This window comes from Cutaneotrichosporon cavernicola, assembly GCF_030864355.1.
Source record: "Cutaneotrichosporon cavernicola HIS019 DNA, chromosome: 2".
NCBI classification, from domain to species: Eukaryota; Fungi; Basidiomycota; class Tremellomycetes; order Trichosporonales; family Trichosporonaceae; genus Cutaneotrichosporon; species Cutaneotrichosporon cavernicola.
Window position 1 is genome coordinate 3,056,442 of NC_083394.1, and position 23,731 is coordinate 3,080,172.

Here is a 23,731-nt window from a genome sequence, read left to right on the forward strand (position 1 = left end):
TCTGTATGACATCGAATGTCATGTGGCTAGCCGTTCTTGCTCTACTCCCCACTGGTTATCTGTTAAATCGGTGGGTGTCACAAGGCTCTTTGTTCAGATATCTTGTTCACACCAACGCCCATGTAGACCATCCTCTGATGACGTCAAAGACGGCGTCATTCAGAGATGACATTCCTGATTCAAACAACGCTCTACTACATAATCTCACTCGTACCCTTCTCTGTCCTTCTCATATCTAGAGAGGCTCAATGCTCGGGTTGAACATGAGGCCGCTGAAGGGGTCGGGTTTCTGGCGGAGGCCCTTGTCGACAATGATGTTCTCGCCATTAACACCAGCCGCCATGTCCGAAGCGAGGAAGACGGCGGTCTGAGCAATGTACTCTGGCGGCGCGACGGCAGACATGGCAGCAGGGTTGCTACCCGCAGCCTTGGCATGCTCCATCAGCGCCGACATGGCGTCCTGCGACGCGCCCTGCATGTTGTTCTGCGCGATAGCCGTGGCAGTCGGGCCGGGCCCAACACCGTTGACACGGATGCCGGTGTTGGCCATGCCGAGGTTGGTGGCTGCGGCGCGGACGAGACCGACTGCAGCGTGCTTTGAGATGGTGTAGGCTGGAGCGCCCATACCGCCAAATGTCGAGGCGAGGGAAGTCTGGGTGAGCTCTGTATGTTGGGCCACGACTCACGGTGATGATGATGCTGCCTCCAGGAGTGGGCTTGGCGTCGCTCGTGTTCATCATGCCGCGCGCAGCCCATTGGACAGAGTTGAAGGCACCGACAACATTGACGTCGAGCATGCGCGTGAGGGCCTCGGGCGTGGTCGTGCTGAGCACCTCAAAGTCGACGATGCCAGCATTGGCGAACTGGTGTCAGGGGGTGAAGGGGGAGCATGCGGTCTGCAAAAACACGCACAAACCAGTCTAGGCGACCATGCTCCGCGATGACCTTGCGCACGAGCTCCTCGACTTGGTCAGACTTGGTGATGTCGGTCTTGACGCCGATCACCTCGGTCTCGTAGCCCTCCTGAGCGACACCGTCTGCCACTGCCTGGAGGTTGCGGTCAACGACATCGGACGCATAGATCGCCTTGGCACCAGCAGCCGCGAAGCAGCGAACTGCAGCGGCACCGATACCGGAGCCAGCGCCTGACGTTAGTTCTAGCACCGTTGAATATGGGTGGGAAGGGGTGAAGGGCGGCCGACGGAGGGCTATGCAGCGCACAACGGGCCGTCTCGGAGCGAACTCACCAGTGATGACGCCAACAGTGCCAGCGAGGATCGACGTCTTGACGAGCGGGACGGCCTGCATAGTGGAAAGTGTGTGGAGGGTAGAGCAGAGCGAGGGAAGCGGAAGTGTGGGGGGCGTTTATTAGCCATTGTGCGTTGTGCGTTGTGGGCGTCAGGTGCCCCGCACTGACTCTGATAGATACCTTATCATCCGCCGGCCGCCGGCAAGTCACATCCGAATGCTCAAGGTATGCAAATGAACCCGCCCTTTGCACCCATCCTACAATAACCATCTGTCTCCCTTGGCCACACCCCAACCTCGCAGTTCAAACGGAACGGGCTAGTCGGTGCTGTTCGAACGCCAACGGACCTCTCTGTGACAGATAGGCAGTTCTTCTCAAGATGGGCCTAGACCCAATGACTCCGCTACACTATACAGAAAGTCACTATCATCCTAATCTACTTCTCCGCACTGGGGGGTTCCTCTCCCGGGCGACGCGGTCCGGTCCCAGACGACCCGCGGAACCCCATCGAGCTCGCCGACTGGCGCATGCCGGGAAGATCGACCTTTGTGGTCACCTCGGTCGTCTTGACGACATCGCCCTCGAGATCATACAGTGCCCGCAGAGCCGCGAGGTGGGGCGGGAGGCTCGGTGCGGCTTTGCGAGACGTCTCGACCGTGACGAGGGTATCAGTGTCCGTCCCGACCGTGGCGAGTGTATCCGTGTCCGTCTTGACCGCGACGAGTGTATCCGTGTCCGTCTCGACCGTGGCGAGTGTATCCGTGTCCGGCTGGGGTGGGTCCGTGGACGTGATCAATGCCCGAATCGTGTCAAAGGAGGAGCGCTCGGTGGCACCTTTCTTCGCAGGCGGCACCGTGTCTTGTAATGGACACTCAGCGGGGGAGATGGAGGGAAACGCGAGCTCGTCAACGCCAGTGGAGACGAAAAACTCCACGTCGGGGTCGAACAGCTCGTCCTCTGTTCCAGCAGCCAGACCTAATTTGAAGGCAGCGAGATCCGCGTCGGCGACCTCTTCGGTCTCGACGTGGTGGGTCCGGGCGCTACTGTGGGAGGACTTTGGGCGCGGCCATTTCTCCTGCCACCATGCGTCGGGCTCGGGGTCGTGCGCAATTTCCGTCGCTGAAATGCTGCCCTTCCGGGGGCTGCTTGTCTTGACGTCAGTCGCAGCCGAGTCCGCGTGTGCGGCCGGCGTGTCATTGGACGGAGAGGCTTGGAAGGTCGATGCCAAGTTGTCCAGCGAGGAATACATGGCTTGCGGGATCCATTCGGCCGATTCAATGAGCTTGGTCATTTCGTGCGTGGTGACTGGAATCATGCGCACGGATCTGTCAATGATATCGACGGTCGGGATCACATTGGAGTTCTGGTTCTGGTCGGTGAACAGAACATCCATACGATGCCCTTTAACAACACCCATCACATCCTGCAGGATGGTCGGCAGTCTAGCTGGCACAGGGCCGTTGGATTCAACACGCACGCGAGCGGCCTCGAGCATGGCGGCGAGAGTATGCAAGCCCTCTCCCAAGGGGACTTGCAGTTGTAGCGGTGGCCCAAGTCGCGGAGAGGGGGCTACGTCCCATGCGCATACTGGACGCGGTTCTGCCGCAAGAAAGGCTGGAAGGATGGGGTTTAAGAGAAGGTTTCTCAATGTCGTACCGGGTCGAGCGAGCAGCGACAGGTCGCGTGTCTGACCTGTTGGATCGCCCAGGTCGGTTGCGACGCACCCCGCACCGAGAACGTAGAAGCGGGCAAGGGAGCCGCCGACAACTGATGCGCCGTGGACGGCGCCGCACGCCTCATGGGCAATCAGGAGCTGGGCGACCAGGTCCGGGACAGCTGTCTGGGTCAAGGCAATCAATTTCCGTCGCCATTTAGTGTATACTTGATCGGGGACAGTTTCGTCCGTCAGGCGCGCGAGACCTCCAGGCTATAATCAGCTTCCAAGTAAAAGAATTGACTCACGGGGCCGTGAGGTTGGTTGGGGACGCGCAGGTCCTGGAGCACAGCCTTGGCTTGGCTCAGTTCCGACGGCGAAAGCTTGCGCGCTGCCTCACTATCGAAAGCAGCCTCTATTTGTAGAGCGTCAGGTGGCGGGTGGATGCTGGTGATGCCATCGAGGACGAGAGCAGGCTCGGCTGCTAAAGCGCCTGCGGCTCGCAAGTGTCGCTTGGACATGCCCACAGCAAGATCGACAGACAAGATGTCGTTTAGAGTATCCGGGTAAGATATAGGTGGCCATCCCCTGCCCGACCACTCCAAAGTGCGATACATCAGAGTGTCACGGGCTGGAATGCACGCTCTCCCACCGATGTTTTGGAGGTGGAACGGCTTGAAGCTGGCACCATCGGGACTCAAGTTCAAGTGCACCAGACGGTCTTCGCCCTTGTGGGAAACCGCTGCTTCAACTCTGTGTCCCATTATCGGTTCGAGAGCGCGGGCCACGGCCAAGGTCATGTCCAAAGTTGTCGGCTTGATGCCGCGAAGCTGGGAGCCCAGGCGCGTTTCGACATCTTGAAATTTTGGTGCTTGCCCGGGCGTTGGCGTTGTCTTCCATCTCTTGCGTTGTTGTAGATAGCGGTGTAACAGCGGATAACGTTGGATGTTGGGTATTGACATGGTGGAGAAGAGAGTGGTACAGAGTCGAAAGAGAGTGAATGCGAGAAAGACATAGCCGACGGTGAAATCCGAAATGCTCTGACTGACCGAGGCCCCGGGTGCATGTTTCCGCCCATGACCACTCCTCCATCATCCTCCAATCACCAAAGGATATCGTATAAACGTCTACAGGCTACCGGCGGATCGCAAGCACCTTGAGCAAGCGGATGCGATGCTCCTTTCGCTCGATGCGGGCCGACAGTGCGTCGACCTGGCGATTGAGGTGCTCGATCTGGTCCTTGCTGTTGGCGTAACGCTTGTGCAGCTCTTCGTAGTACACCTGGAGGCGGGTGTATTCGCGCTCGCGGTGGAGGAGGCGTGAGAGGATATCCTCATCTCCAATCTGGTCGTATTCGCCGTCATCTTCAAACTCGGGGGCTGTCCCGAACTCGTCAGTGAACATGACAGGGTACACGTGTTCGTCGGCGAGCTCCTCCACGTTGTTGTACGTGTAGTCGTCGACTGGGTCCGGGTCCGAGTATGCGAGTGCGGCGCGAAGGGGGCTCGGGGTGATGAGAGTGGTGTCGGAAGCAGGGTGCGCGTATGATGGTCTTGGGTCAGGGCTACCGGAGACTGTACTTACCCAGCCTGGGGCGTTGCGGTGAGTTGGCGGGGTGGGGGCACGGGGACGGGGAGAGGGACAGGGACAGGAGACGGTGGCGGTACGTTGAGGGCGCGCTTGCGCTTCTTGAAGTTGACGGAAAAGGGCATGACAGGCATGATCGGAGATGGATGGGAGGATGGGAGATGGGAGATGGGAGGTTGGATAATGACAATGACAATGTTTGGGTGAATGGTTGTGCGCACAGAGAGTGCGAGGTCCGTGCCCTCATCTACAAAATAAAGACACAACAAATACATTACATCCCATTTACCATCCATTACCCACGCTAACCATTACCCCCTACCCCGCCTTCTTGCCCTTGCCTTTGCCCAGCAGCCCCAGTCCCATGATTCCCAGGCCCCGCCGCTTCTTGCTCGAGTCGCCCAACTCGTCCAACTCCATGCTCACGCACAGGGCACACCCCACCCCTACTGACACGGGAAACAGTTGGCCATCACGCGTATGCGGCAGCTCGACCAGTTCCGTCACCTGAGTTGCACAGATAGTCACGTCAAGCTGGTTGGGGTTGGTCTCGGACCTCGCTCCCAAGCCAACTTCCGGGCTACTGCGCGTCGACGGCTGTGAGTCGTGGGACGCCAGTCGTGATCCACTCGGTTGCGTCGGTGAAGGTGTTCGAGGGGCCCACAACGCCGAGGGATTGCCGCTACTGGGACTGGTACTGGGGCAAGTACCCCGCATCCACGCGTGCACCTCACCGGACGGCGTGCGCGCGGCCGCCTGGTACCCATCGACAAGGGGTTGCAGTGATAACTGGGCAAATGGCATGCCCTCTCCGCCACTCTGGATGGGGTACACGCGCACGCCAGCTCGTAGGTCGACGACGTATGCGACGGGCTGGTTGTAAGTTGGCTCGTCGTCGTCGTCGGAGGCGAGACGATAGATGCCGACGAGGTCAGCTCGGGCAACGACTCGGATATTATCTGGCCGGTCGACAATACAAAGCTAGTTTTGTCAGTACATCAACGTTTGAGTACACCCACCAATCGCCATTCCAGATCTTTGGAACACACCCACACTTCTCCTCCCTCTTTCAATGCAACCACGATGCTGCCAACGTCAAAATCGAGTACGTTCCGAGCATGTCGTTTTTGTCGTGTGGCTGTACCTCCGCCGACCTCTGCTGTCGCCCAACGGGCCCAGTGCATCCCTTCTTCTGTTTTGTCCAGAATCTTGAAGGAGGGTTCTGCCTCTGGATCCAATCCAGGCAAACAGGACAGGTACGTGTCCTCTTCACCTGCGAGATAGGCAGCCGAGGTTACATTCCAGACGGCTACACCACCTTGGGCGGTGAGGGCAGCGCGCAAATCCCGGTCGGGTTTGCCGGTGCGCACCTCACGCGCCCCTGCCAGAACTCGGGATGAGTGTATCCGCTGCAATTAGCGTGACTGTTACTAGGCCAAGGGCCTTACCTGGTGCGGAACAATGTCCACGACGGTGTGGAGGTCACGTCGGATGTGAGCACCGTCGGTTGCCCCGACAAGGCGCCATTTCATAGCTCGATCGCAAGCCATACCACCCCAATGATACTCTTGTGTACGCTGAGTCGCACTCCACATTTCGACCTTGCCTGTGAGGATGTATCCCAATGGTCGCGGGGTAAGACTACACCCATCGTCACCGTGCCGGAGGTGTGTAATGTTCTGGTTGTCGAGGGAAAACTTTCTCAACACTGTCGGTGGGGCGAGGTCAACTGTGAGATCGCGGGCGCGGCGGGGTTGCTTTCCCCCACCTTCTGCGCACCAGAGGACCAGCCTCTTTTGGGCGCTGTACTCTGGGGGCGAGGCGGGAGTTTGAGGCGAGCTGGAGCTGGAGCGGGTGCTGGGACCCGGCTCGGCGGGGGAGGTGGACGAGGGTGAAGTGGACGAGACGTATGGGGGGGGCGCCTCCTTGTCCATGTTGTGCATGTGTGATAGTGAATATGAACATGAGGATGAAAGCTTGTGTGATGCATTTGGGTCCAGAGTGTCCAGAGTGTCCGGATATGCCGGACATGACTGACAGCCTTCCTTTCATAGAGAGACAGTCAGGATTCAGGGTAAATATCAAGATGAAGTGTGGTGGCGTTCATCTGCCGCGGATATTATACTGTAACCTTTTTCCACACGGCTCGGTCTGCGTGGTCTGGTCTGCATGGGTTAGCCTGTTGAACTGTGCAGTGTGCAGTGTGCAGTGTGCGCTGTCAGAGGACACTTCCCGCTTCCGCTTCCATAACTGTGGTCGGCCCGCTGTGCGGCCCACGGCGCCACGGCACGGAGATTGTGTTTGGGTGTGCCGGGTGGAATGATGGTTTACGTTACGACGCGCAGTCGATTAGGGAGACTCGGTGGACTCGGTAACAGGTTCCTGTGCCAGGGAGAGTTTTGAGGGGGGTGCCTGGGGGTGTCTGGGGGTGCCTGGGACCAATTAGTTTTCAATACTGTATTACCCTGGTTAATGGCAAGTTTGTCTAATGAATCAATCTTGAACTGTAAGATAAGATTCAAAGTCATTTCCTGGACGCCACGATCGCGACTCGATGACCTGTACAAGGGAGAGAGTGCCTGGCCCATGGCCCATGATGATCTGATGAAAAACAGCCTGCGAGCCAGAACACGACGTAGGAATGTGCCTGGAGCAAGCACTGTAAGCAAAGGCAGAGACAACTACACGCTCAGCATCCACACCATTGCTACTGGTTGTGACTGATACCAAGTACAGAGTATGCATGGATGAATGGGATAAAAGCTGCGAGTGGCGGTTGGTTCAGAGGTTGAAATGGAGGCCGAGGTGGAGGTGGAGGTGGAGGTGGAGGTGGAGGTGGAGGTGGAGGTGGAGGTGGTCCACTGCAGTTGACTCAACCTGTATAACCACGCCACCCTTCTTACCAGCTTACTCGGTCACTGCATCTCTCCATCTCTCCATCCACCATGCCCTCCCTAACCACCCCCACACCACCCCCATTACCATGCGCTTCCCCAACATGGTCATCCACCGAGGCCGACCGCCTCACGCGACTCATCCAACTGGACGACCCGCGTGCCTGCGGGCGAATCTCCGCCACCCTGACTGCCACAAACTCCAACAGCTTTGTACACGCGACACTTGCTCGTCGAGGAAAGACGCAGACACCAACACTCGTCTTAGCAAGTGATCAGCGCATCGCCGCAGTTGGCGAGCATGCAGAGGGCAACTTTGACCCACCCACTTGGAACTTGATCGCGGCACGTACCATCGCGTCACTTGTCGCAGCGCACCAAGCAAGTGGCACATACCTTGGATGGATGTCTCGGAGGACCGGGTCAATCGCTCGTCTCGTGCTTCTTGACTTGGAGACGGTTGCTCTCGAGGCCGACATGGCCTTCCTGACCTCTACCCCCCGCATTCTTCCCGCTGAAACACTGCTGTCCATGACACCGAATCCACCTACCGATACGCGTCAACTGGTCAAATTCCTCACAGCTGCACGACTACTCCTCTCGTTCCCGTCCATTCCCCGTCTCCCGCAAGCGGTCGCCAACTGCCTGTTGTTCCCATCTGGTCGTCGTCCAGTGCGCCACACACGCGCTCCGCGTACACCTCCGCGATATTCTCCTCCTCGTATGGCGATCGCCGACCTCAGCACCCCGCCTCGTTCTACATCCCCCCAGAAACGTTCATCACCAGGTGGCGGGAGCCCAGGTAAGCGTCTTGCGATAGATGTCCTCGCTTGGCGCAGCGGTAAAAGTGGCGCCGCCCTGTTCGACTTTGGCCTCGACGATGCGGGAGACGAACGGTGCTGTTCGCCCACGGAGATCGACACACCACCCCCGTCTGAGGGTGAGATGGCGCACGCAAAGGCCAAAACTTTGACATTTGGCGGCATCAAGGCGAGCCATACCATCCGTCCGGCAAAGTCTGGGCTTCAGGCCGAGGAGACGTTACGGCCGGGAGGATTGGCACTACGGGAGACAGAGACCGTCGTACCTGGCACGTTGGGCTTGCAACCCGCCTGGGAGGCGACACTGGGGCCAACTTCGAGCATGCGTCCATTGAAGAAGTGCAGCACAAACTCGAACGGTAACGACACTGGTTTCAAGTGCCTCAGCCGCAGCCGCCAGCAGCCAGGCGATACATCTCATCGCTCACTCGAGCCGCGTTCGCAATCTCTAGCCACGGCTTCGACCGCCATCGATTCGACCACCATGGCGAGCATCCAGAGGCTTGACAATTGTAAGAGAGAGCTCGGGTTCGAGGACTACCTGGCCGTCCTTGTTGAGATGAAGGTGCGCGTCGTGCTGGTCTCGAGCGCCGAGATGGATAGAGCTGTTGAAGGCATTCGTGCCGCGCACAGCTAGTAGAGGAATCATCACGTCGCCAGTCCTTATAGTCTGTTGTACAGTAGCGTACATGTATCGAGGATTAGCTATTCTCCAGTGCGTTGTACCCGAACAGAGCTCAGCCTAAACACCATACATCAAGCTATCGCCAATATCCATTTCTCCAGCCTTACTTGTACCTACTCGGAAATGACCCACTGTTGGCTCCCAAAGTCCTTATGGCCAACCTCGTGGCATGACCAAATCTGCACTCGAGCCCCAAGCTCAAACTTGCCATCTCTCACATCGAGGCAGAACGCCGCATCCGACGCCCGCACCTGTCCCGTCTCATCTGGGAACCACCCAATGCCCGCCGTGTTGCACCGGTACACCTCGGTGTTGTCGCCGTCGCAAGCGCGGTAGTCGAGGTATGGGTGGATTTGTTCTTGTGTCAGGGGGAGTTAACTAAGACTCACTCAGCCCAGCACCGAGACACCACGTCTCGTCCCGTTGCCACAGGAAAGCACAGTCGTCGCGGCGCCACGCGCCGGCGTCCTTGCAATTTAAAAGAGAGAGGGGCGCCGAGCCCGGTTCGCCACTCTGTGAGAGGCAGAGGTGGGGCGCCGACTTTGGGCTGAGGGTGCTTGCCAGTACTGGTGCTAGGAGGGATAGAATTAGAATGAGCATGGTGATGTGAGCGGGCGTACTGAGCCGCGAGTACTGAGCCGGGCAGGTCAAATAGAAGCGCCACCGACTCGTCGAAGCAGTCACTGGAGGACCAGTTCAATCTCGGGGCAGAAAGTGGAGTCACGAGTGACGCAAGTCAAACCAGAACAGGAAGATGACGCCCGACAACAGAGTAGCCCGATCTGGAAGTAGCTGCTAGTCATGTGCTGCGCAGACGATGAAACGTTCCCAACTCTGGTAAGATGACAAGGCACCCGTTAACATACCACAACAACCGGCTAGGCACCCGACCAGCCTCTACCTTTGCATCGTAACCCAACCTCATCTCCACACTGTTGTCAAGGCCCAGCATGCTTCATCTAGGGGATCTGAGTACAGCCTAGGTTAATTACTCTTCTTGGCCTGGAACTCGGTCGCGGCCTGGACGATAATGTCGGCAGTCTCGGCTGGCATGCTGAGCATTGGCGAATGGCTTGTATCCAACTCGCGGACTGTGACGTCGGCATCACCTGCCATACCGATGATCATCTTCTGCATGGCGGGAGGCAAGCCATGATCCTGTTTTGTGACAATGTAATAATTGGGTACTTCTGCCCACGAGCCATATGCGTGTTCTCCACCCTCTGCCAATGCCTTGAGGCTCTGTTTGCCCAGTTTATCCGCCCACATCCTCCCCTCCTCGGCGGGTAAATCGTGGAAAAACATATCGACGGGGTCGACGACAAGCTCGGCAAACCCCGTGTCCGTGTTGGCCTTCCATTGGGGTGGGGGGATGCCGCCGGTGGGATCGAGGAACGCCATGCCCGTCTGTGTGAAGCCCGAAGCCATCAACACGAAGCCGATGACTTTGCCTGGTTGAGAGCAAGGCTCGGGCGATCCAAGCGTCAGGCCTTTGGAGCCGGAATGGGCGGGAAGACCACCGTACGAGTGAGCGGCGACGACGACGTCGTGGCCCAGCGTCGTCTCAGCCTCGATGCACCGACGCACGGCCGTGATGTCGTCCAGAAACGAAGCGTCGCGAGAGCCGGAAGTGCTGCTCGGAAGGGATACGACCACGGCCTTGTAGCCGCGCGAGGTGAGCGCCGACACGAGCTTGTCAAATGTCGCAACGGGATACCAGCATCCGGGGACAAGGACGATCGTGGGCTTGGACATGTTGGGGAGTTGACGAATTGTGAGGCAAGCAATGTCAAACAGTGGATGGAGACAAGTTGTGGCTTCAAGGACAGTGGATGGAGACCAGTGTGGCTTCAAGGACAGTGGATGGAGACGAGTTGTGGCTTGCCTTCAGCCACCGGCTTGGCACCGATCCGATCCGAGATCACCACTTATCCGGCAAGTCACGTGCGCGTCACCTCGTATCATCTGCCAAGTGGCTCATTTCCATTCCCAAGGTGCCTCGGCTGTGCAGTGGAGTGATGTGATGTGTAAAGCTGCAGACGGAGAGACTGTGGGGCGGCGTCGCGGACATGGGTCTGTCTGACGGGCGGGGATGGGGCATGGCCGCAGCCGTAATCATTGTGCAGACGGACTTGCGCTTTGCGTGTACTTGCGCAGTACATGACCTGAATGGACAATGATAGACAATGGCATCGCTACATGTGATTCTCTGCTTGCGCCGACAAACTACGAGACTAAGTGTGGACCATGCTAATAATGACATTACAGTTGAATATAAGGGTTGTGGTTGTCTATGTGTACTTGTTGTCTATGTGTACTTGTTGTCTATGTGTACTTGTTGTCTATCTCTACTTGTACTTGTACAATTCTACTCCGAGCCGCAAGATCCCTCCACATGCCTAGTTCTTGACCTGGCGGAAGACATTGCGCGCCAGCCCGTCGCCGCCGACCTCGTTCTGGCGCACGAGCGTGTATCCTCCGACGCGGGGGAGCACTTGCGCCCACACAAGCCAGTAGATGAATCCGATGCCGAAGATTGCCCATCCCGCCACGGCGTGGGTGTAATACGGCATGGTAGCGTACGGTTCACCGCCCGGTGGCGGGGGAGTGAACGGCACAACCAAGAGGAAGACGTTGGCTGCGCCGAAAAAGGCGGCCGCCACGACCGCCGGCCATCCCGGCGTCTTCCAGTCGGCGTACGGCCGGAAATGGAGGTATACGATGCCGAACGCGATGGTGGCATTGATGACTGCGAGGGGGTACGAGATGGTGTTGATGACAAAGTTGTAGGCGTCGCCGGGGGGTAGGGCGAGGATTGTGATTAAGCAGACGGCCCAGTGGAGGGCGAGACCGGCGAGAGGCGCATCAAGGGGTTTGTTGGACGCCCACAGTCGCGAGAAGGGGAGGACACCTTCACGCCCCAGTTCCTGGTTCACGCGACCTTGAGCGAAGATGACGGAGAGGACGTTACCGAGGGCGCTGAGGGCGACGAATATGTCGAGGAAGCGCGCAGCCTTGTCGCCATATACGTTGTGGAAGAGGAGAGAGGCGACGAGCGTGCCACTCCCCGTGATCTCTTCCTTGGACGCTGCAGCAAAGTAGGCAATGTTGGCGAGGATGTAGAGGACAGTGACGAGGCCGATGGCCAATGGCCCGGCAATACGGATTGTGCGTTTCGGGTTCTTGACCTCGCTGAGCGCCTAGAGTTAGCGTGGAAATTACAATTTCTCACAAAATTGGCATTGTGGTATCCAACAAAACTCCAGATGACGTTGTAGAGCGAGAGGCAGAAACTGCTTGCGCTGGCGGTAGTTCCCTCGAACGCGTTTGTGAAATTATCCGGCTTGTCGACCTTGAGGTGGCCCCCGAAAGCGAAAAAGCCAGTGACGACGACAACAAGCAAGATCCCAATCTTGAGCATGCCAAGCACGTTTTGGAGGTACAGGCCCCATCGGACTCGGGTGCCATGTAAGAGGAAACAGAATGTGATGGCCATAAAGGCGACTATGCGCCGCGTCCATTGGTCTGGAGAGTGGTTTAGCGCGCGTAGGATATATTCGCCAAAGACGATCGAGTTGCCGCTCGCCCAGCCGAGGAGCACACCGTTGGCGGCGTAGGCGCAAGTGGCCAAGAACTTGGGTTTGCGAAAGAGGTATTCGAGATAGTTCTTCTCGCCGCCATTACGCGGGATCGCCGTGCCCCAAACAATGTATACCCACATTCCGGCGGCGGCGATGATGGACCCAACAACCCACATGACCAGACTCATGCCAACACTCCCGCTCAGACTGAGGATGGTCGAGGGCGTGGCGAAGACGCTGGCGTCAGTGGCCATCGGCAATAAGTACTTACCCAGTACCGATCATGCGGTTGAGGATGATGAAGACGGCGGACACGAGGCCGATCTGACGACGGTCATCAGAGTGCAGGCTCTCAGTGTCCTTGTCCGACCCCAGCGATCCGTAGTATGGGACTCTTTTGTCCTTGCCCATGATGTGTGAGGTGAGTAAGAGACGAGTACGACGAGTACCTCATGAGTGCATCTTTGTACACACCGCCAAAGGCGGTGGCACGGTGGCAGCGATGGCGAGCTCGAGGTCAACAGAGCATCTAGTCGTGACTATTGCGTGATTGAAGACTCGGTTTGGAAGTGGGCATCCCTGGATATCCGCCAGGAGGATCATAGCGATAATACACGTCATTCTAATGTTGGCGGCCAACTTACTACTTGGCCTCACGTGGCCTAGACCGGACGGGTTCGTCCCGTAGTTCTCCGACCTGCCCACGACATGACATCAGAGGTGGATGAGCCGAGTCATCCCTGAGCGCAGCGCCGGAGCTTGTTTCCAATCCTGGTGTTATCGGCTCCTGTGCTCGATCTCACCGTTCGAGTTTGCCTTACATTTGAGTGCCGCACTGGTGCTCCGAGACTCCGAGCGACGGAATGTGGCAGATAGGAGACCGGAGAATAAAGGTTGCATGATTGCCGCGCGCATGTATTTCTGCGCTACGTTATCATGCTCGTTGGTGGGACCTGTGCTCCCGACTCATCGATTCCAGACGCGTTTGGTGGTTACAACATACCTGCGACGCGTTTCAACGCTTCCCCTTCCCCTGTAGAGACGCACCATGGTCGATTTAAGCAACACGTGGCGAAGTGGTCAGTCTGGATGGTTGGATGGTAGGATGGTTGGATCCGTGCATGCCGCGCACCGGCGGTCCGGAAACAACACGACCGACGTTTACCATCTGGCCAACTGAGCAAGCTACACCGGTTGGCTAGAGTGAGACGAAGCAAGAGGCCAGGCCAGCGTGGCTTGGCATACATGACTGACCATGCCAGTGTCGAATGTATTGACACGGCGCAAGGTGACTGCCAAGTCAATTGCCAGCCTCCTGCCCGCAGTCCAGTTTACATGGTGCATGTCAACACACAGGCACAACTAACCGAGCCAAGCATTCTGCGCCGACGCCGAGGCTCGGCACTCGTCAGAAGTGATTTGGGAATTACAAGAGCGGCAGCCTGACACAGGCACGACCATTGTCTTGGCATTCTCGATTCCCTGCCGCGCCAGGGATCGATGATAAAGTGGAACACGCATGTCTGAGAAATTCGCTCCAGACTATTGCTACGTTGGCGATCTGGCACAGGCCAAGGTGGCCAAGCCGCAAGCCGCAAGCCTTGCGGTTAATGCGGCATGGTGAGTGGTGAAGGAGGATTGCGGGTTGACGGGAATTCCGACGCTGTCTATCTGTCTATACTTGACACTCACACGAGGGTTATGACCCAACGCGGAGGTGAGGAGGAGGCCAAGGCAGAGGCCAAGGCCAAGGGGAGGCGCGACCTTTGATTCATAAATGCATGTTAGTAAGAGTAGAAATGAGGATGAGGATGGCATCCAGGGAAGTCGCCGAGAGTCGCCGAGCGATTTACAAGCAGTCTTGGTAGGTCTGGGCAAAGCCTTGGAAAGCTTGGCATTGTGCCTACTTGTACCTACTCTAGTAGTCGAAAGACCTCGTCGCCATTGCCCCCCCACACACTTTAGCTATACCTCTCCTCATCTCATCTTTACACTCCCACAACGTCGTTCATATCCAGCGTGCCCGCGACAACCATACTCCAACCCTTCACTCGGCACATTGTCAAAGGCTTGGCGCTGCGCCCCTCCCTCCTCTTATACCAAACACCTCGAGCTCCCCAACTCACCACTCCCCCAACTCACCACTCCCCCCTCTCCCCCCCCCCCACACCCACCCCCCCCCCCCTCCCGAGCTACATCACTATGCGCGCAAGACCACCAAGCAACTCGGCGGCATTCGTGTTCGCCCTTGCCCTCACACTTCGGGCCGCGGTCGCCCAGCCTGTGCCACTCGGCGCTGATGAGACCGCATCGCTTTACACTGTTGTCGACGATGAGACGGGCGAGGAGCGCGAGAAGGGCCTATCCAGCGGCGTCATTGCCGGCGTTGTTGTGAGTCTCGAGTCTCTCATTTCCTTTCCGCACCAGATGCCGTGCGCGAATGCTTTCCGCATGGACAGGCAGTGTGCCCGGTCTTTCCGCATGCTCGCTCTATCGGGATAGCTTTGCTTGATCCCTCATCCCTCTGGCATTCACTAACACATAGGTCGCTGCCGTGCTCGCGTTCTCGATCCTCTTCGGTCTCCTGTGGTACAGGCTAGACCGTCAGTCACCCGAACGTCAACGTCGCGCACCCAACCAAACTCCACGCCGCCAATGGCCGTGGGCAGATGAACCGCAAATGCGCTCGGCACAAGTCCAGACTCAAGCTGGTGTCGAGGGCTGGACAGTGAGCGACGCCGTAATCCCGCGCACATCATCTACGTCGACGAACAACTCCACCTCGTCTGGCAGCCGCACCGTCGTCGGATCTATCTCGTCTACCAAGCCCGTCAAACCCCCCTCTCCCTCCCTGCATGGAAGCCGCTCACGTGAGGCGGCCGGGCCCGACGACAGCCACACCCAGTACATCCAAGTACACCCACCGCCCAAGGCCGTGCTTGTCGGTCCAGACCATGGACGGATCGGCGAGTGGTGCTCAAAGACGGCTGCCAAGATCGAGGGTCGCCCTGTATCTCGCACCAAGAGCTGGAAGATGGGCGACCCAGAAAAGTGCTCGCCAGACCCGTTCACGGCGTAGTAGGTGTGGGCGGGGCGTAGGCATAGACTCGAGAGCGTAGAGCCTTGTTGGGCTCGCCGTGTAGCAGTGGACTAACTGTTGTATGCATGTGTACTAGTGCGTGCTTGGGAGCGAGTGAGGGACTGGGAGCGAGTGAAGGACTGGGAGCGGTTGAAGGACTTGGGAGCGAGTGAAGGGCTTGGGAGCGAGTGGAGGACTTGGGAGTGCACAAGCCAAGTCGAGAGGGGATGGAGAGTGTTGGAGCATTGAGAGTGTACATGCGCTGTGCTATTAGTTTGGTGCAGGTTGTCACCTGCGTCCATTGCCGCTGATAGGTGGAAGCCCAGTGCAATACAAAGGCGCGAGTTCAACACAGGCGGAGCATGGATCTCTCGTTGCGTCACCTCTTCCCGTCACAGGCGAAGCGAGCGTGACTGATATCTTGACTTGCCAGGTGATCCCAGCTCGCCTCAGATTGGCCACAAGTCGCAAGTCGAGGTGGAGCCAGAGAACCATGTCAATCTGTCAATCACCGAGTGCCCACCTTTGCTTTGCCACCCAACCTGGTTGTTCTCGACAAGCTGGCCAGACCTACCAGACCTGCTCTCCCTTCTCCCTGCAGGTGGAGTCGGGGTGGCGAGCCGGTGGCGAGCGGGTGGCGTCGGTCGAGGTACCGCTACCCTGACGTCATTTGTAATGTCCTCCGACTGGCTTGGCGGTCGTACTGGATCACTTTTGAAATATCCCTCTTCAAGCATGTCGCCAGGAATGCCATCTAGATAAATCGGCCCAGGGCCCCACCCGACAAGAGCAGAACAATGTGCCCATTGTCTCATCTCGTCTCAGCCCCATGACCATTCCTACATGTACGTCAGCGTATAACTAGTTGTCAGAACAGAACATCACCTCTTCTCAGCTCCACCACGACCATGAGTTTCGACCTGGTGTTTCTCAGCGTGCTCGCCGGCGTCGCAGCCAGCGTGTTCGCCGGCGTCGCGGCCCAAGTTGCGCCAATCGCGCCCAACCTCCTATTCAACCTCACCCTCCTTCCGCAAGATGGGTTCCAGACATTGTCGACGGGAGAGTGGGACATTGTCAACTCGACAGCGGGGTGGGGCGCCCAAACGCTCACAGAGAACCGGTCGGGCGAGGGGCAGATGTGGGTGAATGGGCCGTTTTGTACGGCTGTCCATCTACGCGGCGAGTTTGTTGGGCCCCAGTTGAAGTGGAATGAGAGTCAGGCGACACCAGTTCGTTTGGCTCTGGATACAACAGCGACAGTCAACTCGGGCATGCAGGGGGGAATCGTCGACCTGGCCGCCGAGGGCGATTGGCATTATTGCGCCCCAAGGGTAGATGTTAATGGCGTCGACTTTACAATGTACACCCTGGTCATGACGACGGGGATGGTGGCCGAAGCGTAAGTAGAACAGAGGGAACATGGACATCTTTACTCTCCTGTTTCTGACCGCAGGACGGACCTAGCCCGCGTGCCCCGAGCCACCCAATCGCTCCTCGACAACCACAACACCTTGAACCCCTTTTTCCATTTCACCAGTCCGAACGGCGACGTTGAATGGCAGCAGCAGAGCGGCGCCAACGTCCGGATCGATACCAGCCTCCACCCCGTGTCGGTGACTTTCAACATGCCCTATTCGGCTGGTTTCTTCTTTTTGTACGGCAGTGTTGGCCCCGACCACTCTGACCTGGACATTCGCTTCGATCCGCCTCTCCCCGGTGTGCCAGCCGGTAATTCCGTTGGGGTCAAACCTGTCCGGAACATCGCCATGGACGACCGCCTCCTCTTCGCCGCCCCCACCGACCCTAACACCAACTACAAAGTCACGATCCCCCTTCGTATGGGCCAGCAACAGGCGTTGAGCCGGGTCGAGTTCTATTCCAGCCGAGGGTGCGTCTAATATGGCTCTCAAGCTGACAAAAAGCCTCGACAATAACTGGCCGGAGGGTCCCGCCAATTGGAGTGGTATGCCAGCGACGGGGCTCGGGCGGCACTTGAGTGCCGGCGCCATTGCCGGCATTGTGGTGGGTATAGTTACAGGCAAGCTGACAAAAGGTGGGCGGACTGGCTGTAGTGGGATTACTGTTCGCGGCATTCATCTACAGATCTCGCCGCAAGACACGCCGCAACACTGAGCGCTGGCGTGATGTCAAACTCGGCCGCATGCTGTCTCCGCAAGTCTCGCCCCCGCGCGATATCAAGACGCCTCTTCCAGGGTTTGGTTCAGGTCCCAGCTCGCCCGTCTCGCCCGTCAGCCCGCCGCAACGCGCACACCACTACCCGCCCAGTGCCGAGGACTTGAACGCCGAGCCGCGCACGCCGTGGCCGTGGTCTGAACGGCCGGGCCAGCTGCGCGTGTGAGCCACCCACCAGACCAAAAGTAAAGTACGAGAAGAGAAAGTGTTCGATGCCGGTACACGGCTTGTTTTACATTTCACTGTTTAATCGTTGTAGTTTGCATTCTAGGCGACGTAGTTTTGTCTGTGGTGAGCAAGCGACGTGGTTTTGTCTGTGGTGAGCAAGTCTGTGGTGAGCAAGTCTCAGCGAGTGGCGAGGGCATGCAAGTTGAGCATGTCTACAGCCGAGAACGTTTCCTGTCTGCTTGGATGAAGATCACGGGATGGTCGAGGCACACGAAACGGCGACGCAGGTGCTCTTTGACGATGATGTCATATCTCGTGACGTCAGGAAGCACCATTCTCAGTGCCGCCGGATATTGCAGGCATTGGCACATCACCGGCTATGGAATGGAGATGCCTGCCAACCGTCGGACCTGGCCGCGTCCTGCACATCACCGGAGATTCTGTGCACCGCATCGTCGGCAACGTCGTCTGCAACATTATCAACTGACACCAGCATCCTACAGCCATTGGACAAGACGCCCGACAACGTCTTATCGGATCGTCAGGGGAGGTTTGACGAGCAGGGGCTGTGCCTGCCAAGTATCACGGGCCTGTACAGCCCCACACAACAAGCACGTTCCTTCAACCCAACCTCGACCTTTGGTCGGTATGCGATCCAGTCGACCATGTCAGCCCTGCGGCTGTGCTGGCGTGCTGGCCACCGACCTCCGAGCCGACCAACGTGTCGTGTACCCCCATACCGCACGTCGCGACAGTGACGACATACATGCCCATGGCCAAACAACATCTCCCAGAAGCTATGTTAGGCACCGCATGCGTCGGCTAGCCAAAAGACAAGTCAAGACAACTGTGGCGATAACAGCCGAGAACGCCGACGCTCGTGCGTTGCGGTCCGAGTCAAGGTGTGTGTGGTGTGCGTCCGGTCAGAGTCAAGGTATGTGTGGTAGGAATAGCAGATGGGACCAACAATGGCATATAAACGGTCCCCTCTGGCCACCAACTTGGTTTGTTTCCCATCTCCAACTCTCATTCATTGCTCAACATGGCCCTCCAACCCTCCCTTTCTGCTCCTTCGCGTCACAGCGAGAGCGACGGCGTAACCGTCGTCAACGATCACACATATCGGTCCAATGGGGCTGCCAGTAAGCAGCCGGCCCTCACCAAGGCTTTGTACAAGCCTCTTCCGGGTTCGCGCACCGAGACCGTGCATCTCCCTTTCGTCGACGAAGCATCCTACCTCGATACTAAGCGGTAAGTGTCTTTCTCAATCGGGTATGCTAACACCAAGCCCCTTCGTCGTCCCTATTGGCACCGGTGGAGTCGTACAGGCGCTTCGCGAGCTCAACACCGAGCTGGTCGCTGCCGGTCATAACTCGATTATCTCGGACAAGAGGCCGCACAACTATGTCGGCCGCGAAGTCAATCCAGGCAGCTTTGGCGTGTACGAGTTTGCGTCGGGCCCCAAACTGCTCCTCGACCCCGGCCGGTACCCCGGCCTTCCGTTGGCTAATTGGATTGGATGCGATTGGCGTGGAACATACGACCTCGCCACAAACTTCCCGCCTCTCGGTCAGGGGAGTGGCGGGCTCGTTGCCGACGAGAATATTCAGCGACTAGGCCTCACCATTGTCCAGGTTTCGCAGAACCAGGCTGCCGTGTGCCTCGACCCCCAAATGCGCGTGTTCGTCATTAGCGACCGCGGTTTCGTCGCCATGGCCACAACGGGCGCGTACAAGGTCCTCGGACTCATTGACCAGACACATCTTTCCGAGTCGGTTGTCGACCGATACTCGAAACATGTGCTCGGACACACCCAGAGTGTCCGTCTCCCCAACAAATACGTCGCCGCCACCTTTCTCGATATTCCCGCAAACCATGCGGTAGTACTCCAGCGCGGTGACGAAATGTTCCAGCTCGGAGCCGGACAGCATTTCGTCACCACTCCCGGTGTGTCGCTCCGTGGCTTCTTCACCATGGGCGAAGTACAGATCGAACTCGAGTGCGACAACGTCTACACTCGTGACCAGGTACCTGTCTGGCTCCGCCTGTACCTCCGGTACCAGCTACAGCAACCTCTGCAGCTAGCACAGCACGGGTACCCGACACCGTTTGATGCACTTCAGGACAAGGCGCGGAGTATTCTCACCCAAATCGTCGCGCATCTCGACTACAGTACAATGGCTCGGACGCGCAACGCTGCTCCCGAACTACAGGACGGCGGCGACGACGATGTTGGAGCCGTCTTCGTCTCTGCTGTCCGCACCCAGGCAATTGACGAGCTCAAGGTCGTAGCTTCCGAATACGGTATTCGGCTCGAGGACTTGGCCATCATCGACCGCAAGTTCAAGGGCGAGATTGCTGCCAAACTCGATAGTCTCACAACCCGCGCTCTTGAAGCCCAAGTCGAATCTGCAAACTTGGACCGTGAGAACGCCAATCGCGCATTGAAGCAACAGGGTGAAGCGCGAGTCCTGCAGCTCCAGAACGCCATGAAACGCGCCACCGTCGAAACCGACAACATGAACGCCATTGCCCGCGCTCGCGCAAAGGCCGAGTCTCTCACAATCGAGGCAGAGGCAGAAGCCACGGCAATCAAGCTTCGCGCCGAAGCACAGGCCGAGGCAACGCGGATTCAGGCGCGCGTGGATGCCGACATTCGCGACGAGTTTGCCCGCAACCTCGCACAGGGCCGTCTCGAGGTCGAGCGCACAAAGGCGTACGGTAACGGAACCGTCTTTGCGCCCATGGACGCCCTCCGGTCCGCCGGAATGGTGGGCATGGGCATGTTTGGTCCGCGCCCCATGCCAGCACCGGCGTCGCCTGGCGCATCGGGCACTGTGTCGCGCAAGTAGACGTCGGCACGGTTTGCGAATTGCCTAATGCTTAGAATTGCCTAATGCTCAGAATTGCCTAATGCTCAGAATTATGGAATGTGACTTGTTTATCTTGCTTAGGCACGAGAGTTGTTTTGATCGCACTGCCGCCTTCGTTATCTGATCCCGTGAACGCATCGCGTCGCGAGCACCAACTAACGTGAACCTGAACCCCGGAAATCTCCACTGTGCTAGCTCTCTCACTCATTCAGGAAGCGCTGACTGCAATCTGGGCGGCTCGACTAGTGCCAGACAAGAGAATGTCCACCTCTACCTCTACTTCTATCAACCTGCCCAACTGACACCCAAAAGATACGCTTCTGGACGGGTTAGGAATCGAACCAAAGACCTTGTCAAGACCTCTGCGCGTCGTCTGACGCCGTGCTAATGACACGCTCTACCAACTGAGCTACACGCCCGATCTGCCATGTTGGACCTTGGCGCCTCTTGATCGAATGCCAGAGGTCCTCCAGATGCTGCAGGTAGCTAATCTGCAGGTAACTAAGGCGTGAAGCGTAGATGCATAGAACGGATTAAAGGGCTAGGTACTTATGGCCGGTGCGATGAGGACGCAGCGTCTAGAACCGGAGGTAACGGATGCAAAACTACTGTAAATTCAGTTCCAACAGCCCGATCTGCCACCACATGTTGGAAACTGCCACATGACTCTCCTCGTCGACATCGCACGCAAAAGGATACCTTCTTTCGATGTATTCTGACCACTGACAGGATCGAACTGCCGACCTTTGCATCACTGATACGCGCTGCGTATTAGTACAATGCTCTAACCAGCTGAGCTAAGCGGCCTGATGCGGTGATGGTGTTGGCGCCCAGATTCGGCTTGGAGGTCCACGGGGCTAGCCTGCGACGAAGTGTAGAACCACAGGCTAGATGTGACGGGGGTGCTAACTAGGAGGAATACGGAAGCAAAATAATGTTAACAGTTTCCAACAGTTTTCTGCCTTTTTCGCGCAGGCACTAGGCACCAGAACTCGATGCGGGGCACCCTCTGCAGGGGTATGGTAGACAGGTCAAGTAGTTCCCGAGGTCAGAATCGGGAAACGCAGCGAAGAACGCCACACACAGCGAAGAACGCCACACTCAGCGAGCCCTGTCTGTTCCATTGGCCCCGTCAAGTGTCGCTCACGCTTCATCCAATCCGGCAACTATGGACGTCTAACTGTCATGTGGTCGAGCGAATAAGTCCCTAGTGATGGGTTAACGAGAGACGCATCGTGAACCTGTACTCATCCCCTTCCTTCATTCGGCTGGGTAGGTGCGAGTGCAGCGATGTGACTTGCAAGGGCGCAGCGTTTCGGACACGGGTGCGAATCCTGACATACTATCAGCGCAGGCTCACACGTGGCGCGGTATCTTCATCTTTCCTCCTCCTTACTACGTTATTTATAGTGCCCCCCGCCACCGTCCTCCTCGAGCTCACCATTCATCTTCCTGAGGCGAGCGGGACGCTGCTGGCGCGATTTGATGAGATCGGGAAGGTTCTATAGCACCATGCAATTTCATGAGACCGGGAAGGTTCTATAGCACCATGCAATTTCATGAGATCGGGAAGGTTCTATATCGCCAGGCAATTTCACACATTTCCGGCCAACATCAGACGCTTTAGCTCAGTGGGAGAGCGAGCGAGTGAAGCGTCCATCGCCCAATTCGTTCGGCCGTGTGTTCAATCCACACAAGCGTCAGAAACAGCAGATGGAGCCTGGCCCCTCTCTTTTGACTATCCGACACATCTCCGTAGATTGAGAGGCAATGGCAGTATAGCAGGTCTGCACCTAACGACGCGCGGTAGTCTCTAGAGAATCATGCTTCCCGGAACTCTTGGGGGGTGTCTCATGTCTCCGTCCACCTCTCCATGTCTCCGTCCATCTTCCATCATCAAATTCCTCTCCTCTTCTCTCTCCCCCTCCCGGAACAACCTCACTCGTAGGTGTTCCAGAGGAATTCGCTCACACCAATGGTACGTTGTGGAATGGGTGTGTCGTCTTCTACCCCTCCCACTTGAACCCCTCACCTGTCATCATCCGACACCAACCTCGCTTCAGAGTAGCTCTCCATCTTCCACTGTCGAGATCTGGAGTTACATGCCATGACCGCTGGAGATTAAGATTGTGATTGCGATCCCAGCTTAGGGATTAAACCTACCCTGTGGCACGTGGGGCTTAACCCCTGTGGGGGCGTGTCGGGGAATGATTCAGTCAAGTTGCCCGGCCTATGCCCCATTGTCGCCTGCGACGACCCACTGCCCAACGAATGCGTGGTAGAGACATCAACTTCTTAACTCGCACGACTTGGGTATCTAGATCGTTGGGATCTTCGGCCCAGGGTGCCGAGATCTGTCGCAACCGGCCACGGACTCTGGTCCCGCATCCCACAAACCTAGACCAAAGGCCAGGCTAGACTCACTCTTGACAATATGGCACACGCCGTCGTGCACCAGCCTCAACTGGGAGGGAGAGAACTGGGTCCATGCTTGGATGTACGCCAGGACTACACTGGACATCCTGAACGAGCCATCACAACGCTGCTCACCCCCGCCCTTCCACCCCGCGATCCGGACAGGCCACAGCTGTCCGCGTCGGGTCGTGATACGGGGAAGCGCGAGATTGTAGTGTTCTAAATATGGTGATGGACCAATTGGAATTGGAGGAAGGCATGCCAAAATTGCATCCAGTCGACCAGTGCTCAATGTTAGCTGCGCCAGCTCCACAGCCACAGCGAACAACGTCCACTTTCCCATTAATTTTAAAGCAGGGCAAAATTGCATACAAACAACATACAGGCCACAGGTCTACAGATGCATCACATACCAGGCCCTCTGTGGTTGGTTTCATGCTCCGGTTCGGTTCGGTTCGGTTCGGGAGAGGTTTATATCCCGGACCCTCGCTGGCGGATGCTCTGACTCAGAGCGGTTCCTCTTTGGCCGACC

The 23,731-nt window shown here is 57.5% G+C and overlaps 11 protein-coding genes across 11 annotated transcripts; 4 read left to right on the top strand and 7 right to left on the bottom strand.

Moving 5' to 3' along the window:
- Nucleotides 1–235: 235 nt before the first annotated feature.
- Nucleotides 236–1,308, bottom strand: CcaverHIS019_0211810 (uncharacterized protein; the record flags this gene model as incomplete). The annotated part of the gene is made up of 4 exons (XM_060598275.1): nt 236–652; nt 687–863; nt 913–1,145; nt 1,248–1,308. 4 exons carry the CDS (start codon nt 1,306–1,308, stop codon nt 236–238), a joined length of 888 nt encoding a protein of 295 aa, XP_060455085.1.
- Nucleotides 1,309–1,685: 377 nt separating this feature from the next.
- CcaverHIS019_0211820 (uncharacterized protein) lies at nt 1,686–3,424 on the bottom strand (the record flags this gene model as incomplete). The annotated part of the gene is made up of 2 exons (XM_060598276.1): nt 1,686–3,176; nt 3,212–3,424. The coding sequence occupies 2 exons, from the start codon at nt 3,422–3,424 to the stop codon at nt 1,686–1,688; spliced, it is 1,704 nt and encodes a 567-aa protein (XP_060455086.1).
- Nucleotides 3,425–4,037: 613 nt separating this feature from the next.
- CcaverHIS019_0211830 (uncharacterized protein) lies at nt 4,038–4,624 on the bottom strand (the record flags this gene model as incomplete). Its single annotated transcript, XM_060598277.1, has 2 exons — nt 4,038–4,455; nt 4,488–4,624. 2 exons carry the CDS (start codon nt 4,622–4,624, stop codon nt 4,038–4,040), a joined length of 555 nt encoding a protein of 184 aa, XP_060455087.1.
- Nucleotides 4,625–4,808: 184 nt separating this feature from the next.
- CcaverHIS019_0211840 (uncharacterized protein) lies at nt 4,809–6,424 on the bottom strand (the record flags this gene model as incomplete). Its single annotated transcript, XM_060598279.1, has 3 exons — nt 4,809–5,471; nt 5,540–5,899; nt 5,939–6,424. 3 exons carry the CDS (start codon nt 6,422–6,424, stop codon nt 4,809–4,811), a joined length of 1,509 nt encoding a protein of 502 aa, XP_060455088.1.
- A 1,011-nt stretch (nt 6,425–7,435) lies between these two features.
- Nucleotides 7,436–8,842, top strand: CcaverHIS019_0211850 (uncharacterized protein; the record flags this gene model as incomplete). The annotated part of the gene is made up of 1 exon (XM_060598280.1): nt 7,436–8,842. The coding sequence occupies one exon, from the start codon at nt 7,436–7,438 to the stop codon at nt 8,840–8,842; it is 1,407 nt and encodes a 468-aa protein (XP_060455089.1).
- Nucleotides 8,843–9,003: 161 nt separating this feature from the next.
- On the bottom strand, nt 9,004–9,490 carry CcaverHIS019_0211860 (uncharacterized protein; the record flags this gene model as incomplete). The annotated part of the gene is made up of 2 exons (XM_060598281.1): nt 9,004–9,248; nt 9,280–9,490. The coding sequence occupies 2 exons, from the start codon at nt 9,488–9,490 to the stop codon at nt 9,004–9,006; spliced, it is 456 nt and encodes a 151-aa protein (XP_060455090.1).
- A 384-nt stretch (nt 9,491–9,874) lies between these two features.
- On the bottom strand, nt 9,875–10,645 carry CcaverHIS019_0211870 (uncharacterized protein; the record flags this gene model as incomplete). Its single annotated transcript, XM_060598282.1, has 1 exon — nt 9,875–10,645. The coding sequence occupies one exon, from the start codon at nt 10,643–10,645 to the stop codon at nt 9,875–9,877; it is 771 nt and encodes a 256-aa protein (XP_060455091.1).
- A 644-nt stretch (nt 10,646–11,289) lies between these two features.
- Nucleotides 11,290–12,882, bottom strand: MUP1 (uncharacterized protein; the record flags this gene model as incomplete). Its single annotated transcript, XM_060598283.1, has 3 exons — nt 11,290–12,090; nt 12,123–12,708; nt 12,743–12,882. 3 exons carry the CDS (start codon nt 12,880–12,882, stop codon nt 11,290–11,292), a joined length of 1,527 nt encoding a protein of 508 aa, XP_060455092.1.
- Nucleotides 12,883–14,673: 1,791 nt separating this feature from the next.
- CcaverHIS019_0211890 (uncharacterized protein) lies at nt 14,674–15,550 on the top strand (the record flags this gene model as incomplete). The annotated part of the gene is made up of 2 exons (XM_060598284.1): nt 14,674–14,862; nt 15,017–15,550. The coding sequence occupies 2 exons, from the start codon at nt 14,674–14,676 to the stop codon at nt 15,548–15,550; spliced, it is 723 nt and encodes a 240-aa protein (XP_060455093.1).
- A 908-nt stretch (nt 15,551–16,458) lies between these two features.
- CcaverHIS019_0211900 (uncharacterized protein) lies at nt 16,459–17,909 on the top strand (the record flags this gene model as incomplete). Its single annotated transcript, XM_060598285.1, has 4 exons — nt 16,459–16,949; nt 17,004–17,438; nt 17,473–17,572; nt 17,604–17,909. The coding sequence occupies 4 exons, from the start codon at nt 16,459–16,461 to the stop codon at nt 17,907–17,909; spliced, it is 1,332 nt and encodes a 443-aa protein (XP_060455094.1).
- A 1,044-nt stretch (nt 17,910–18,953) lies between these two features.
- On the top strand, nt 18,954–20,763 carry CcaverHIS019_0211910 (uncharacterized protein; the record flags this gene model as incomplete). Its single annotated transcript, XM_060598286.1, has 2 exons — nt 18,954–19,162; nt 19,200–20,763. 2 exons carry the CDS (start codon nt 18,954–18,956, stop codon nt 20,761–20,763), a joined length of 1,773 nt encoding a protein of 590 aa, XP_060455095.1.
- Nucleotides 20,764–23,731: the final 2,968 nt, after the last annotated feature.